The 14,611-nt window shown below is 42.9% G+C and overlaps 1 protein-coding gene across 1 annotated transcript in view; it reads left to right on the top strand.

Moving 5' to 3' along the window:
- Positions 1–14,611, top strand: part of MALRD1 (MAM and LDL receptor class A domain containing 1) — a 288,505-nt gene that overhangs the window by 161,067 nt on the left and 112,827 nt on the right. The window contains exon 28 of the mRNA XM_069959034.1: positions 2,645–2,802. Coding sequence (XP_069815135.1) covers positions 2,645–2,802 — 158 coding nt within the window. The remainder of the gene's footprint in view (positions 1–2,644; positions 2,803–14,611) is intronic.

Here is a 14,611-nt window from a genome sequence, read left to right on the forward strand (position 1 = left end):
AAAAGAAAGGAGATAACAATGTAGTATTATTAGGTGACTTAGAATGTCATACACAACTGTTCTGATGTGCACTTACCTTTTAAGAGTTGTTCTAGCCAAGACACAATGATCACTTATGCCTTAATAGTAGAAAGGTTGCTAAATTGCTCTGCCTCGGATCTCCAAGATATAGGTTCCCGGTGGCTGGGTTAAGAATGATATGTTGCTTCTGTACACCCCAGCAATTCAGAGATAACTCAAGAAGAAGACTTCTATCATTTAAAATCTAATGATCCATGCCAAGTGTTTTCTGTTGGATTCCTAATTCCTGTATTAAAGGGGTGTTCCCATGTCAACTAATATAACTATACTTGTAAGATTAAATATTAAAGGGTTAAATATTTTTGTAAACACATTCATTTAGCAACCCTGCCTTCATCTGGTGCAGTCATATGCTACAGTCTACCTCCCCTTGTGGACAGCTCGTTGTCTAGGTTACCAACAAGCACTCTGCTCTAAAAGCAGTGGTCTCGCTGGTCTGTAGACAGCTATAGTGTACATATTTATATATTTTATACAGTATATATACACTATGGCACAGATTTATTAAGCTGTATTACACTATGATTCTTTATGTTGACCATAGCAACCAACCAGACCTTAGCATTCATGTTACCAGAACAATTCTAGAAATGATTGGTTTCTCTAGGTTTTTTTCTCAGTTTTGATCATTCTGACCCTATATCTCTATCTATCTATCTAGTCCAATGGAATAACAGCAGCACCACCAGTCAGTTAATAAATCCGAGTGCCAGCAGGTCCGTATCCGACCAAAGATACACTTGTTTTTGTCTTCTATATCTATCTATCTATCTATCTATCTATCTATCTATCTATCTATCTATCTATCTCCTATCTATCTATCTATCTATCTATCTATCTATCTCCTATCTATCTATCTATCTATCTATCTATCTATCTATCTATCTATCTATCTATCTATCCATCCATCCATCCATCCATCCATCCATCTATCCATCCATCTCAGCTTGATCACTGCTTTTAGAGCAGAGTGTTGGTCGGTAACCCAGACAATGAGCTGTCCACATGGGAAAGGAAAGAGCAGCATATCAGGAGACCGAGACAAGTTTGCTATGTATGCAATGAATATGTTTGCAATAAGTGTATCAGTAACTTACCTGGACACGCTCCTGTGAGGTCCTCTCCCGACATCACGGAGACCTGGCAACCAAGGACGCTGCGGGTCTCGCGTTACTCACAGCCGGCCGACCATGCAGCTGAGAAGCATTGCACTCAGGCTGAGTGACAGATCGCTCTTCCATTCAGCCTGCAGTGCCTCAGCTGCAATGTGGCTGGATTCAGGAGGCTGGACCAATAAGCTTTTGGTCTGGGCTCCTGATCGATTATAAAGTTTAGTGAAGGCCAGCATCTCATTGCTGGCTATTAGTGTATACTAGTCCCAGCTCCCCTGCTCCTTTCCCATCGTTCCCTGTCCTAATACCCTTGCAATTGTTCTGCCCATTCTCTGACCTCTTGCCTGACCTCCGACTTTCCACTGGCTTTCCGATTTTGTACTTCATTGCCTGTTTGGTTCTGACTTGGCTAGCTGACTATCCTCCATTGTGTTTATTTCTGTAGGGACCAACTTCGTGGTTGTCCATGGCCGTTTAGGGCCGTCCGTGGCAAGTAGGCAGGGACATTGGTTGGGTTGAGCTTCAGGGCCCACTGTCTTGTACTGTTCCTTGTTTCCCTAGCCGTGACAAAGTGTAATTGCAAAAATATTTAACTTGAACACTCCTGCAAGTTTAGCTATTTTAGTTCAGCTGGGAATACCCCTCTTGTATGACAATGGTCAGATGCAGAAGTAGATAACTTGCCCATAGACTTTTATGGATGCTTTTTTACAACTTGTATTGAGCATGCATATATATATATATATATATATATATATATATATATATATATATATAGTCTGCTTCAAAAGAAGTGAAAAAATATTACTTTTTCCTATGTATCCCTGAGCATGGAGGACCCTGATTGGCTGAATGGAGAATATTGACTCAATGCAAAGTTGCACTCCATGGTCCACAAATTGTCCTCTCTGCATGTCCGGTGCACCGAGCTTCTTCTTGCAGGCAGAGAGGCAAGTCATTCCTGGTCAAATAAGGTCGACTGTTTCACTGTCCCTTATGGAATGGTTGGCTGAACTTACAGTATGTTTTCCTTGCCACAGATAAGCTTATGAAACAGAAATACAAATTATGGCGTCCTTTCTGTGGCCTTTCATTCTTGGCTGGCTACTCTACCTTGATCCTTAGTGTAACCCTGAGACTTCTGAGATACATCAATCCCGGACTTCTCCTTTAAGATAATTTAGCTTTAACTATAGCTATTAATATGTATCGGTTTTACCATGATGACTATGTTGTGTTTTTTGTTCCTTGTTAACTGATTGAACCATAAAATCATAACCTTGTCCACAGCATCTAATCAAAACCTACACCTTTCAGGTGCGACCACCCTAGCTCATGAGCTATGAGGAAGAATGGTCACATCGGAAACAAGTAGGCTTGGATTTAGTGAATGTCCTATTTACTATACTTGTTCTAACTCTTCTGCGTGCTCCATATGATCCATACCATAGGTCACTTCCTGTACCTCGAGACCTCTTATGTTGGATTACGTGGTGAAAAAGCTCATCTGAGAAGCTCCAAGTGGAAGGAGTCGGGAAGAGATTGTACGCTGAGGTTTTGGTACTTCATGTCAACGAAAGCTACAGGACAGATTCAAGTTCTTATAAAAGTAAGAGATGAATTCCTCTTTCTTAATATAAAATATACTGTTTTGTCATCATTAAATGGCCTCCGATCTAGTCATACCCTGCCTACCCCCATGCTCACACCATGCCATCATATGCAACAGCTTGACTTCTTTTCACGGTCAGGGGCAAATATTTGATTTTCTAGAAACCACCATATATGAAACACACCCGGCTGTGAATTTACCCTCACTACCAGCAGTAGTTACAGAGAGCCTATCTATCTCATGACTAGTGCCTGCTGGGTATTTAAAAATGCACATAAAATGTTGCTTAAGGCCATTATCCAAAGTGTCGTCACATGCGGGAATATTTAATCACGTCAGTGTAATTTTTGAAACCAGACCAAACAAATATGACACGACTGTATCTAATACCAGCAGCGTTTGTATCCTCGGTGTATGTGTGTTCCAGGCAATACATACTGTGATCAGTCCAATGGGTTCTCGCACTGTCTCCATGCTGTGCTTCTGATTGGTGCACTACAGTGTACGGTCTTTGCTTGAGGTACTTTCATGTATCTAATTTGAGTTGGGGTTACTTGGCTAAGATATCACTGAAGATGAAATTGTGATGTGAAAATCAATCACTTTGTAACAAATCTGCCTGGTTAATAGGAGTATTCAAGATTGCTTGCTTGCTGTGATGACATACATTGCAAACAAGGCTCTACAGCTAATAATTTGCCAAACAATGGCAATGGCAGGCGTTTAGCTGTTTAAGTACCTTTAAGCATGTTCACTCATCGTACTTACCTGTCCTCCTTCTACCACTTCCAGTCTTCCCCACAACCACCTACAACCCCCTCAGCCAATCACCTGCCATGGTGCTGTCCCGTTTCTGTCAGTCAGTAACAGAGGCTGTCACACTTGTCTTGGGTGTGACTGCCCTCTTAGCCAATCACTGACCGAGACAGCAACGAGGCCAGGGATTGACTGAGCAGACTGTCACTCAGCCAATCAGCTGAGCAGGCTGTCACTTTTGAAATGAGAGTGACAGCCTGCTTAGCCAATCACTGACTGACTCAGACAGGACAGCCAATAACTGGCTGTGGTGCTGACCCATCTCAGTCAGTGATTAGCTGAGCAGGCTAGAGGTGGCTGGAGACACTGCAGACCCATAGGAGATCTTTTTGCAATGTTGATAACAAATCTGGTTCAAAAGATTAAGTCCGCTTATCCCTAGTCACGATCTACATGTATGGTACATGACTGTTGAGGCCAGTGACTGAGGCCAGAGAAAAGTAGACTGTGTGAAGCCATGAGCCATGGGCCTAAAGGTGGACAATGTAGATATACTGGCAGACTTATAGTTCAGCATAAGTTAATATTATATATATATAAATATATATATATATCTTGTAGATACCTGTTTTTTTAGCCATCTTGATTCCTTTATCCTCACTCATGATTTCATAGGGCCGCATGCAAGTTCTTCGAATCAAATGCTTCTTAATCAAATGCTGAGACTTCTGGGTTCGGATGGACTTGAGCAAGCTTGAGTTGCATCCATCTCTACCCGTTACCTATAAAACCATGTAATCTTCTAGTGGTCTAAATGCTGGTCACATGACCTGTAGTAATAAAATGTGTAATTGCAGCTGGGATAAAACAGTTGACACTGTAGCGATGGTGATGGTACATAATATGGACATATAAATATCCATAAATGAATGAATTCTCTGCCACAAGATTATTTTGATGGTCGCTTCATTGAACAAGTTCTAGGTGTTACAAGTGCTTGGCACCAGTTTCTGAAGATGGAACATTGATCCAGAGATTTAGTAGAAGGACTGTTTCCCATAGTATGGGGGAAATTAAAGGGGGATTCCACATAGGGAAAACTATTTTTTTCTATTAAAAGTACATTAAAAGTTATATAGATGTGTCTATATAATGTATTACCATATCTGTACGGTTCTGCCACACTGGTAGCTGATAGAAATCCAGGAAGTGAAGAAAAATGGACCCTGTGCCAATTCACATTGTCTCCTGCTCCCACTGCTCTCCGACCTTAGGAGAAAAATATTCCATGCCTCTGTCTCACATTGTGTGTGTTTGCTGGGCACAGGCTGATGATGCAGACAGGGGGCAGGGCGTGATGTCACAGGAGGCTTGTCTGGATCCCCCAATCCCCTGAGTGATTCACCATCTCTGACCAGCCAGAAGCAGCTGCTGCAATTTCACTGATTGTGCAAAAGTCTGCACTGAAATTTGGCCTATGTTCACACATGTTGGAGTCTCATTGCAGTACTGCAGCGTCTTCACAAAAATGATGCAGAACTGCAATTATGTGATGCTAAATGGCACAGAGGATCAGAGCCGGCACAGCCAATGCCACCTGGAGAAAAATCAGGCATAAACAGTATATCCCATGTAAGATAATATCGGATAAAGTCCTTATTGTGGGGCTTAACCTCAAAGATAAAAGATGCTTGATCATAATACTTGCGTGGAGATGAAAAGAAAAAAAAATTAAATTCAAAAAGTTCCAGTATCGGCGTTACAGGCAGTAACAGCGCACTGTGTGGGTGGAAACACAATGAAATTATAAAGTACTGCAAATAATTCAGTAACGCAATGAAACTGTAATGTGTGAACACAGCCTAGAAGTTCAGCAACAGATTTGGGTGGGGAATGGGCAGGGCGGGGGACTGTGATGGAACAGCTGAGGGAAAGCATTGCATTCTGGAACCTATGGTACTATGTACAACTGCTCCACCGGGAAGTACAACCACACGATAGAGAACAAAGACTTCCAAAACAAATGGATTTTTGGTAGTTTCAAAACTGGGTTAGGCAGGTAAGTAATGCTATATGCTTCTGCAGCAGTTTTTTTTTTTTTTTTTTTAACCTCTACCTGGCAATCCCCTTTAACATGACTTCATAGGGGATTTTGCTTACGTATGGATCAACAAAGTAGTATAGACTGGACTTGATAGACACAGTCTTTTTATAATCTTAGAAAACATGTAAATCATCTCAAGCTTTAGTAAAAGTTTTTGTTTTAGAAAAATATTTAGTTTACTGCTCTAGCCATGTATCTTTGGCTCTTGCATGTTGGTCTGGCTCTTGGCACTCAGCTATAAGGGCCACCCTAGAGGAAATGTCTGATTTGCCAGCAACCCTGGACAGTCAGTACCAGTATCTTATGATATTTTTATATTTTTTTTATGTCTATTTTTGTCCCTTTTCAGTATCCCTGCTTTGGAGAGATCTCAAAATCCTTCTTGTTAGGCCTTAATCCCATGTTCTGCACTCTGCCTGTATATAAGGATGGTGTGCGACAGATACTCCTGGTACATGATGCCGAGAGTTCCGATACTCGTTCCATTGCACATCGCCCATATATACGTACCAAGCGCTGAACTTGGGAATAAGGCCTAAGAGCATTAACATTTATTATCCTGGCTACGAGGTTGGTTGACTAGATTAGAATATACTTTTTTTTCCAATCTCTGCAAAAAACTGAAGATATGAAACTTTTATCTCCCCAAGCTCTCTGATATAAGCCAGTGCGATCGATAACCTTTCCAGAGCTGAAGACACAACTACAGTACATGATATGTAATAAAACACAAAGCCCTCTTAATATGAGTCTCCTTATTAAGTTACCGAGTCATTGTGCAATTTCTCCAAGTGCCAGATGTTGAATTAACCTTACTTAAAGACTTACTCAGAGATCGAGATAGATTTGTTAATAAAGAAACTAGATTTTTGCTCCAACAATTGTAGCATTGCGGATGCTACGATATTAAGCTGCCGGGAATATGAGTGATGCCGATCAATATCCGAGTGGAGAAACTAAATTCCAAGTTGTCTTTAAGGAACTTTTCAAAAGTCACAAAACAGTATTTAAACTAAGGTGGCAATTATTATGGGCCTTCAGGTTATGGAAGAATCTATAAAGCACTGTAAATCCTTTGAGTACTTAAAGCCAAGCTGTTGACTGATTACAGGCTTTAAGACGCTCCGAGTGAGCAGACGGACATCTTAATATCGTAGAAATACTATTCTTTTCTTACAAGTGGTTCAGATTGCATTCTGTACGATGGAGTAACAGGGCATTCGTATCACGTACTGGCTGTACGCCTCAACTTTACCATCAAAACGGCTTTAATAGACCAAACATAGTCTACTTGAGACCTAGTGACTAGACATGGTCAGCTTTACGCCTAATGTCTTATTTGAGGGATCAGAAATTGTTGGATGAATCTTATTGACAAAAAGAAATAATGCACCAAGATGGAGTTGTCGCAATTAAATGAAACTTATTAGAAGAAAGGAGATGATTATTGGGAAACTGTACAATAGAAAAGAGGTTCTACAGGCTCTACTTTCCCTTGGGTGCCTCAAGTCTAGATATACTGTACCATGAGATACGGTTGGGCATGGAGGATACAGGTTGTGTATGGCAGCCTACAGAAGATTTGCCCTTAGATTGCAGTTGGGCCTATAGATCCTACAACCTTGAAGGTTGCTGAGCTGGCGTCCCATCTGGTCTCAGAAAGGCTCAATTGGCAATAAATCTGGTGATAGGTCAGGCCAAGGTAGCGTTACAATGTGGCGAAGACATTCCTAGGAAACCCTTGCAGTGTGCGGGGAGCAATATGGAAACCACAATATACAAATATGGCTGCAGGATGACTTGCACATATCACTGAGCTGTTGGTGTCTCTCATGTCATTACTAGGGGTGACAGACTGACCTAAATGATGGCCCCCCCAGATCATCATACCAGCAAGGGGCTGTGGGCCTTGGTTTTTCTCTTGTCACGTTGACTTATAGGGCCACGTAATATGGTGGTTTTGGTGTTCTCCCTACAGGAGCCACCCCTTGGCTGGGTCCTTCTTGGAGGGATATCTGGCTAGTCCTGTGTTTCAAGACTCTTTAATGAGGCTCCACAGGTTCTTCTTTTGCACATTTGCCGATATCGACATGCAAAGACACCTTTATGTGCAACATTCGTACAGTTGTATTTCTCAATAGCAAAGTACCTCCATGATCACATGATCTATGTATGACACAGTGTGTCTAAGGTAAATATCTACTTCAGCATGTTGATGATATTATATAGCTAAATCAATGGCTGTTTCCATGTAAGTGCCCCAACAACATCTCTATCAATAGTAACACATATCAAACGGTTAATGTATCCAATGAGTCACAAATTGCCATAGAGACTTTTGACAGAAGATACAAATATGACAGTAGAGACTAATTGCTGGCACTACGTAATATGGGAATAAGTGTTGACTTCCTTTGCTCAATCTTAGGATTTATGGTACAATTTTCTTTTTTTCTCTGGTTTATTGTCCATCATATTGATGTGCATTTCAGTACAATAGTGTCTCTCAGGGCCGGGACAAGGAGTTTTGGTGCCCTAGGCAGAGAAGGCAAATGGCGCCCCCCTCCCCCACATTAGAATTGGTGCTCCCCGCACAGTATAATGCCCTGAATGTACCCCCACACTGTATTAAGAGCCCCAATACATACAGTAGTTACCTTATAACACTATTTCCACCATACAGTGATTACATATTACATGAAAACTGCACTGAACAGAACAGAAAGATATCCGCAATGATACCATTCCATAATACCGCCACACCATGACCCCTATCACTACAACCCTATAACTGAGCAGTTACATCCAGTGACTCACATGGGCCGTCTTCTCCGATCTGTCACATTTTCTTTTTCCCTCCATCCAGCCTGGGCCACCTAGAAGTCGTCTTCTGGCTGTGAATCTTCTCTCCAGAATCTGTCAGAGAAACATTTTAGGCTCCAACACATACAGTAGTTACCCCCCTCTGTACCCCTATATAGTAGTTACACTCCTCTGTGCCCCCATAGTTTTAAGGTGTCCCTGTGCCCCAGTATTGTAGTAAAGCCCCTCTGTGCAGCCCCAATATAGTATAGACTGCTGTGTGCTGCCCCCAGAAATATATAGACCCCCTGAGTGCTCCCCCATAAATATATAGATCTCCTGTGTGCTCCCCCAGAAGTATATAGACCCCCTGTGTGCTCCCCAGAAGTATATAGAACCCCTGTGTGCTCCCCCAGAAGTATATAGACCCCCTGTGTGCTCCCCAGAAGTATATAGAACCCCTGTGTGCTCCCCCAGAAGTATATAGACCCCCTGTGTGCTCCCCAGAAGTATATAGAACCCCTGTGTGCTCTCCCAGAAGTATATAGACCCCGTGTGCTCCCCCAGTTATATATATAAATCCCCTGTGTGCTGCCCCCAGTTATACATAGACCCCCTGTGTGCTGCCCCCAGTTATACATAGACCCCCTGTGTGCTCCTCCAGTTATATATAGACCCCTGTGTGCTCCTCCAGTTATATATAGACCCCTGTGTGCTCTTCCAGTTATATATAGACCCCTGTGTGCTCCTCCAGTTATATATAGACCCCTGTGTGCTCTTCCAGTTATATATAGACCCCTGTGTGCTCTTCCAGTTATATATAGACCCCTGTGTGCTCTTCCAGTTATATATAGACCCCTGTGTGCTCTTCCAGTTATATATAGACCCCTGTGTGCTCTTCCAGTTATATATAGACCCCTGTGTGCTCCCTAACCCTTCCCATATAACAGTAATTCTCCAAAACAGACAAAAAAAACCCACTTATACTCACCTGGGCCATGCGTCTTCTCTTCACTGCACTCTTGTGGCAGAGTTACTTGCGGTCACAAGAGGCCGCTCTCCCCATCGCATAACAGTGCACCAACACACCCCTGACCCTGCAGAGCATCACATAACAGTGCACCCACACACCCCTGACCCTGCAGAACATCTCATATCTATGCACCCACACACCCCTGACCTGCAGAACATCTCACATCTATGCACCTACACACCCCTGACCTGCAGAACATCTCACATCTATGCACTCACACACCCCTGACCTGCAGAACATCTCATATCTATGCACCCACACACCCCTGACCTGCAGAACATCTCACATCTATGCACCCACACACCCCTGACCTGCAGAACATCTCATATCTATGTACCCACACACCCCTGACCTGCAGAACATCTCACATCTATGCACCCACACACCCCTGACCTGCAGAACATCTCATATCTATGCACCCACACACCCCTGACCTGCAGAACATCTCATATCTATGCACCCACACACCCCTGACCTGCAGAACATCTCATATCTATGCACCCACACACCCCTGACCTGCAGAACATCTCACATCTATGCACCCACACACCCCTGACCTGCAGAACATCTCATATCTATGCACCCACACACCCCTGACCTGCAGAACATCTCACATCTATGCACCCACACACCCCTGACCTGCAGAACATCTCATATCTATGCACCCCCCCCCCTGCAGAACATCTCATATCTATGCACACACACACACACACACACCTGCAGAACATCTCATATCTATGCACACACACACCCCTGCAGAACATCTCATATCTATGCACCCACACACCCCTGACCTGCAGAACATCTCATATCTATGCACCCACACACCCCTGACCTGCAGAACATCTCATATCTATGCACCCACACACCCCTGACCTGCAGAACATCTCACATCTATGCACCCACACACCCCTGACCTGCAGAACATCTCATATTTATGCACCCACACACCCCTGCAGAACATCTCATATCTATGCACCCCCCCTGCAGAACATCTCATATTTATGCACCCACACACCCCTGCAGAACATCTCATATCTATGCACACACCCCCCTCCCCCTCCCCCTGCTGACCAGTGCCCTCAGTGTGGCTTACCTCCTGCTGATCTTATACACTGCCCTCACTGCCTCATAAACAGCCTAGGAAACTAGCTGCCTCATAGAGCCTAGCAAAGGAAGATAGCTCCTCCCACACTGGTCACATGGGCATGATGTCATCAAAGGTCCTTTACACCTCCTGGACACTCTATTCCTGCTGCTGTATGTAACAGTTACAGTGCAGGGCGGGCCGGCAGACAGGCAGGGGGGCGAGCGGGGGGTAGGATGGATGGGTAAATAAATTACTTACCCATCCAGATGGCGCCCCCTCACGTTTGGCGCCCTAGGCCATCGCCTACCCCTGCCTACTCTTTGTCCCGGCCCTGGTGTCTCTTACAGAATACAGCTGATCCACTAGCCCAAATGTTAAATGAATATTTACCTTGAAATAAAAGCAACATATTTTAGCAATAGTGGAATTTTTTCTTTTTCTGAGCTTTTTGTTTATTGAAAGAAAGAACTACCATTGATTGTATTTGACATTCCAGACATTTCTGTTGGTTTGCCTTTGGCTGACATATCATCGTCTATTGCAGCAAGTAGAACTTTTTGTAAACAATCTGTAATCTTAATGAGCACAGATCCTGTCTATGGTGATGTCATCTTCTAGAAGTTATACATCTAGGAAATGCGCAATAGAACAGGACAGATTTTTCACATTTTTCTTTGTCAGATTCTGTGGAAAAACACTCAATTCTGTGTCAAAACCCTGAGTTATAACCCTGTTATACTGCTCAGTACAAACATACCATGTGTGTGAGCTCTTATGAGAATCTCACAATCATGACAACCAAAATAAGTAAATTATTGGTATTATGTAATTTATTAGAAATTTCTATGCATACTTTGCTATGGTATGTAGCTGGACCATATTGTTGCAAACCTTTTTCTATTGGAGGCTTTACCACGTGTCCTTATCCAGGCTTAATTTTTTTTTTTTTTTTTTTACAATGTATCTTCAATTACATCAATGAAATTAGTTTAACACTAAAATAGGAACCACATTGGTCAACCAGAGGTTGTTGCATGTAAAGGCACACAATCAGTTCTGTTAATACTGCCTTTGAGATGTTCCTCAGCAACAACTGTTGGCTTCATACCAGTTCTGTCTGTCAAAAAGTCAGCTGCCTGTGTTCCAAGCCACTCATACCTCAAATCCCTTTTGTTTCAAGTTATTCATTCTACTTCCCTTCTTTGTTTCAGGGCACTTTTTTCTGTTTGTTCCTCTGTGTTCCAAGCCACTCCTTTTCCTCTCTTCCATGCCTCAAGCCACTCTTTTCCCTCTCTTCCACGTCTCAAGCCACTCCTTTCTCAGTCCTCTTATGTTCCAAGCCACTCCTTCTGTGGTTCTGTCATGTTCCAAGCCACTCCTTTCTTGATTCGCCTACGTTTCAAGCCACCCCTCTGTTCCAAGCTACTCCTTTCTTGGTTCTCCTACATTCCATGCCACTCCATCCTTGGTTCTCCCATGTTTCAAGCCACTTTTTCCCTGGTTCTCCTACATTTCAAGCCACTCCTTCCTCAGTTATCCCATATTTTAAGCCACTCCTTGCTTGGTTCTCTCTGTTCCAAGCTGCTCCTTTCTTGGTTCTCCCATATTCTATGCCACTCCTTCCTCAGTTCTCCCATGTTCCAAGCCACTCCTTCCTCAGTTCTCCCATGTTCCAAGCCACTTCTTCTGTGGTTCTGTCATGTTCCATGCCACTCCTTCTTCGGTTCTGCCACGGTCCAAGCTACTCCCTTCTCGGTTCTTACATATTCCAAGCCACTCCTTTCTCAGTTCTCCCATGTTCCAAACCACTCCTTCCTCAGTTCTCCCGTGTTCCAAGCCACTCCTTCCTCAGTTCTCCCGTGTTCCAAGCCACTCCTTCCATGGTTCTGTTATGTTCCATGCCACTCCTTCCTTTGTTCAGCCATGGTCCAAGCCACTCCTTCCTTGGTTCTTACATATTCCAAGCCACTCCTTTCTCAGTTCTCTCATGTTTTAAGCAACTCCTTCCTCAGTTCTCCCATGTTACAAGCCACTCCTTCCATGGTTCTGTTATGTTCCATGCCACTCATTCCTTGGTTCTGCCATGGTCCAAGCCACTCCTTCCTTGGTTCTTACATATTCCAAGCCACTCCTTTCTCAGTTCTCTCATGTTCCAAGCAACTCTTTCCTCAGTTTTAAAACATTTCAAGCAACTCCTTCCTCGGTTCTCCCACTTTCCAAGCTGCTCCTTTTTCAGTTCTCCCAAATTCAAACTACTCTTTCCTTGGTTCTTCTAAGTTCCAAGCCACTCCTTTTTTGTCTGTTCAATTTTCCAAACCCCTCCTTGCTTGGTTTTCTCATGTTCCAAGCTACTACTTTCACGGTTCTGCCATGTTCCAAGCCATCCCTTCCCCATATGCACAGTGCATCTCACTTACATGTAGATGACAGACATCACTCTCCCCCTCTGTTTTGTTTTGTAAACCATTTTAAATAAATCTTCTCCCACAAAGATAGTTGAGTGAAATTATAGAATTTTATAAAGTATAACATTAGAAAAAATTCAGTCCCTCCCCACCCCCCAAACAGAGTTCCCATTTTGTTCATAGGCAACATATATATCCCTGGTGAAATAAAAATGTCTTTCCTTCTAGTATCATGTAACCCCTTTAACACAGCCTTGGATATGGACAATTTTAAGATGGCCTTTTAGACAGAGTTTGATTATTTTATTACTTTTGTGTGAACTTTGAGGCACCTCATAGGTAATTCCTGGCAAAGAAAATCTCTTCCCTCTTCTCTCCATAATAACTTGTACAAGGAGGAAAAGGACATCTGGAAAATATTGTCTAACAATATAAAATCTCTTTAAAGCTAATAAACTCACTCTTTATGAGTAAACTCAATATTGGGGAAGGCTTCTACAGGGCATCAGTTCTCTGTGAAACAATATAGCACAGCATTCTTAAATGAGTCATATCCATTATAAAAAAAAAATAAAAAAAATAAAGAATAGCTTCTTTATTCCGGAAAGCTCCACCCTTGTTGTCAGTTTATGTGTGGTACTGTAGCTTATTTCCATTATAGAAAATGGAACTGAGTTGCAATACCATATACAACCTGAGGACAGGGGTGGCACTGTTTTAGAAGAAAGTAGCTATGTTTTGTTTTTCTAATCCTGAATTCAATTAATTTTAGCTGCAGAACTCAAACCTCCTAAGGGTGCCTTCACACACACTGGATCCACTGCTGCGAGTATGTAAGTTAACCCCATGGAGGCCGGAGCATACATCACCTCCTCCCCGCTCCGGCTTGCTCCAGGGGTTCCCGACGTCTGTTCGTCCCGCTCAGCCAATCAGTACGCTGCCCCGCCGCAGCCACTGATTGGCTGAGCAGAACGTCCGGCTGAGAATCCCAGAAGCAAGCCAGAGCGGGAAGGAGGTGATGTATGCTCCAACCTCAATCCTGCTGCGAGTATGTATTCTCATAGGGATGAACTGACACTGGATCCGCAGCGGATTTCCCTGCGAATTCGCAGCGTGAAATCCGCTGCGGATCCAGTGTGTGTGAAGGCACCCTTAATGTGAAGATAGCACATCTGCTCCTTCATACTAATAAGCAACTATAGACACAACTGCTACAGAAGGTCTTTTAGGTATACCTCCAATACTTCACTTAATATCTTACAAAATAATGTGCTTTTTGTGTAAATTAAAGTTTGCAATATATAATTAACAGTGAGTTCTTAATGTTATATTTTAGATTTATTCAATATCAGGTTGCATATTCGATTCATTTGTACAGCAAAAAAAAAAAAAAAAAAAGAAATACTAAAGTGCTTTTTCCCTGAAGTTACTACTGCATCAAGGCTTCACTTCCTGGATAACATGGTGATGTCACTTCCTGGATAAAATATTGACGTCACTTCCTGGATAAAATGGTGACGTCACTTCCTGGATAAAATGGTGATGTCACTTCCTGACTCCCAGAGCTGTGTGGGCTGTGGCTGCTGGAGAGGATGATGGCAGAGGGATGCTCAGTG

This window comes from Dendropsophus ebraccatus, chromosome 2 (assembly GCF_027789765.1).
Source record: "Dendropsophus ebraccatus isolate aDenEbr1 chromosome 2, aDenEbr1.pat, whole genome shotgun sequence".
Taxonomy (NCBI): Eukaryota; Metazoa; Chordata; class Amphibia; order Anura; family Hylidae; genus Dendropsophus; species Dendropsophus ebraccatus.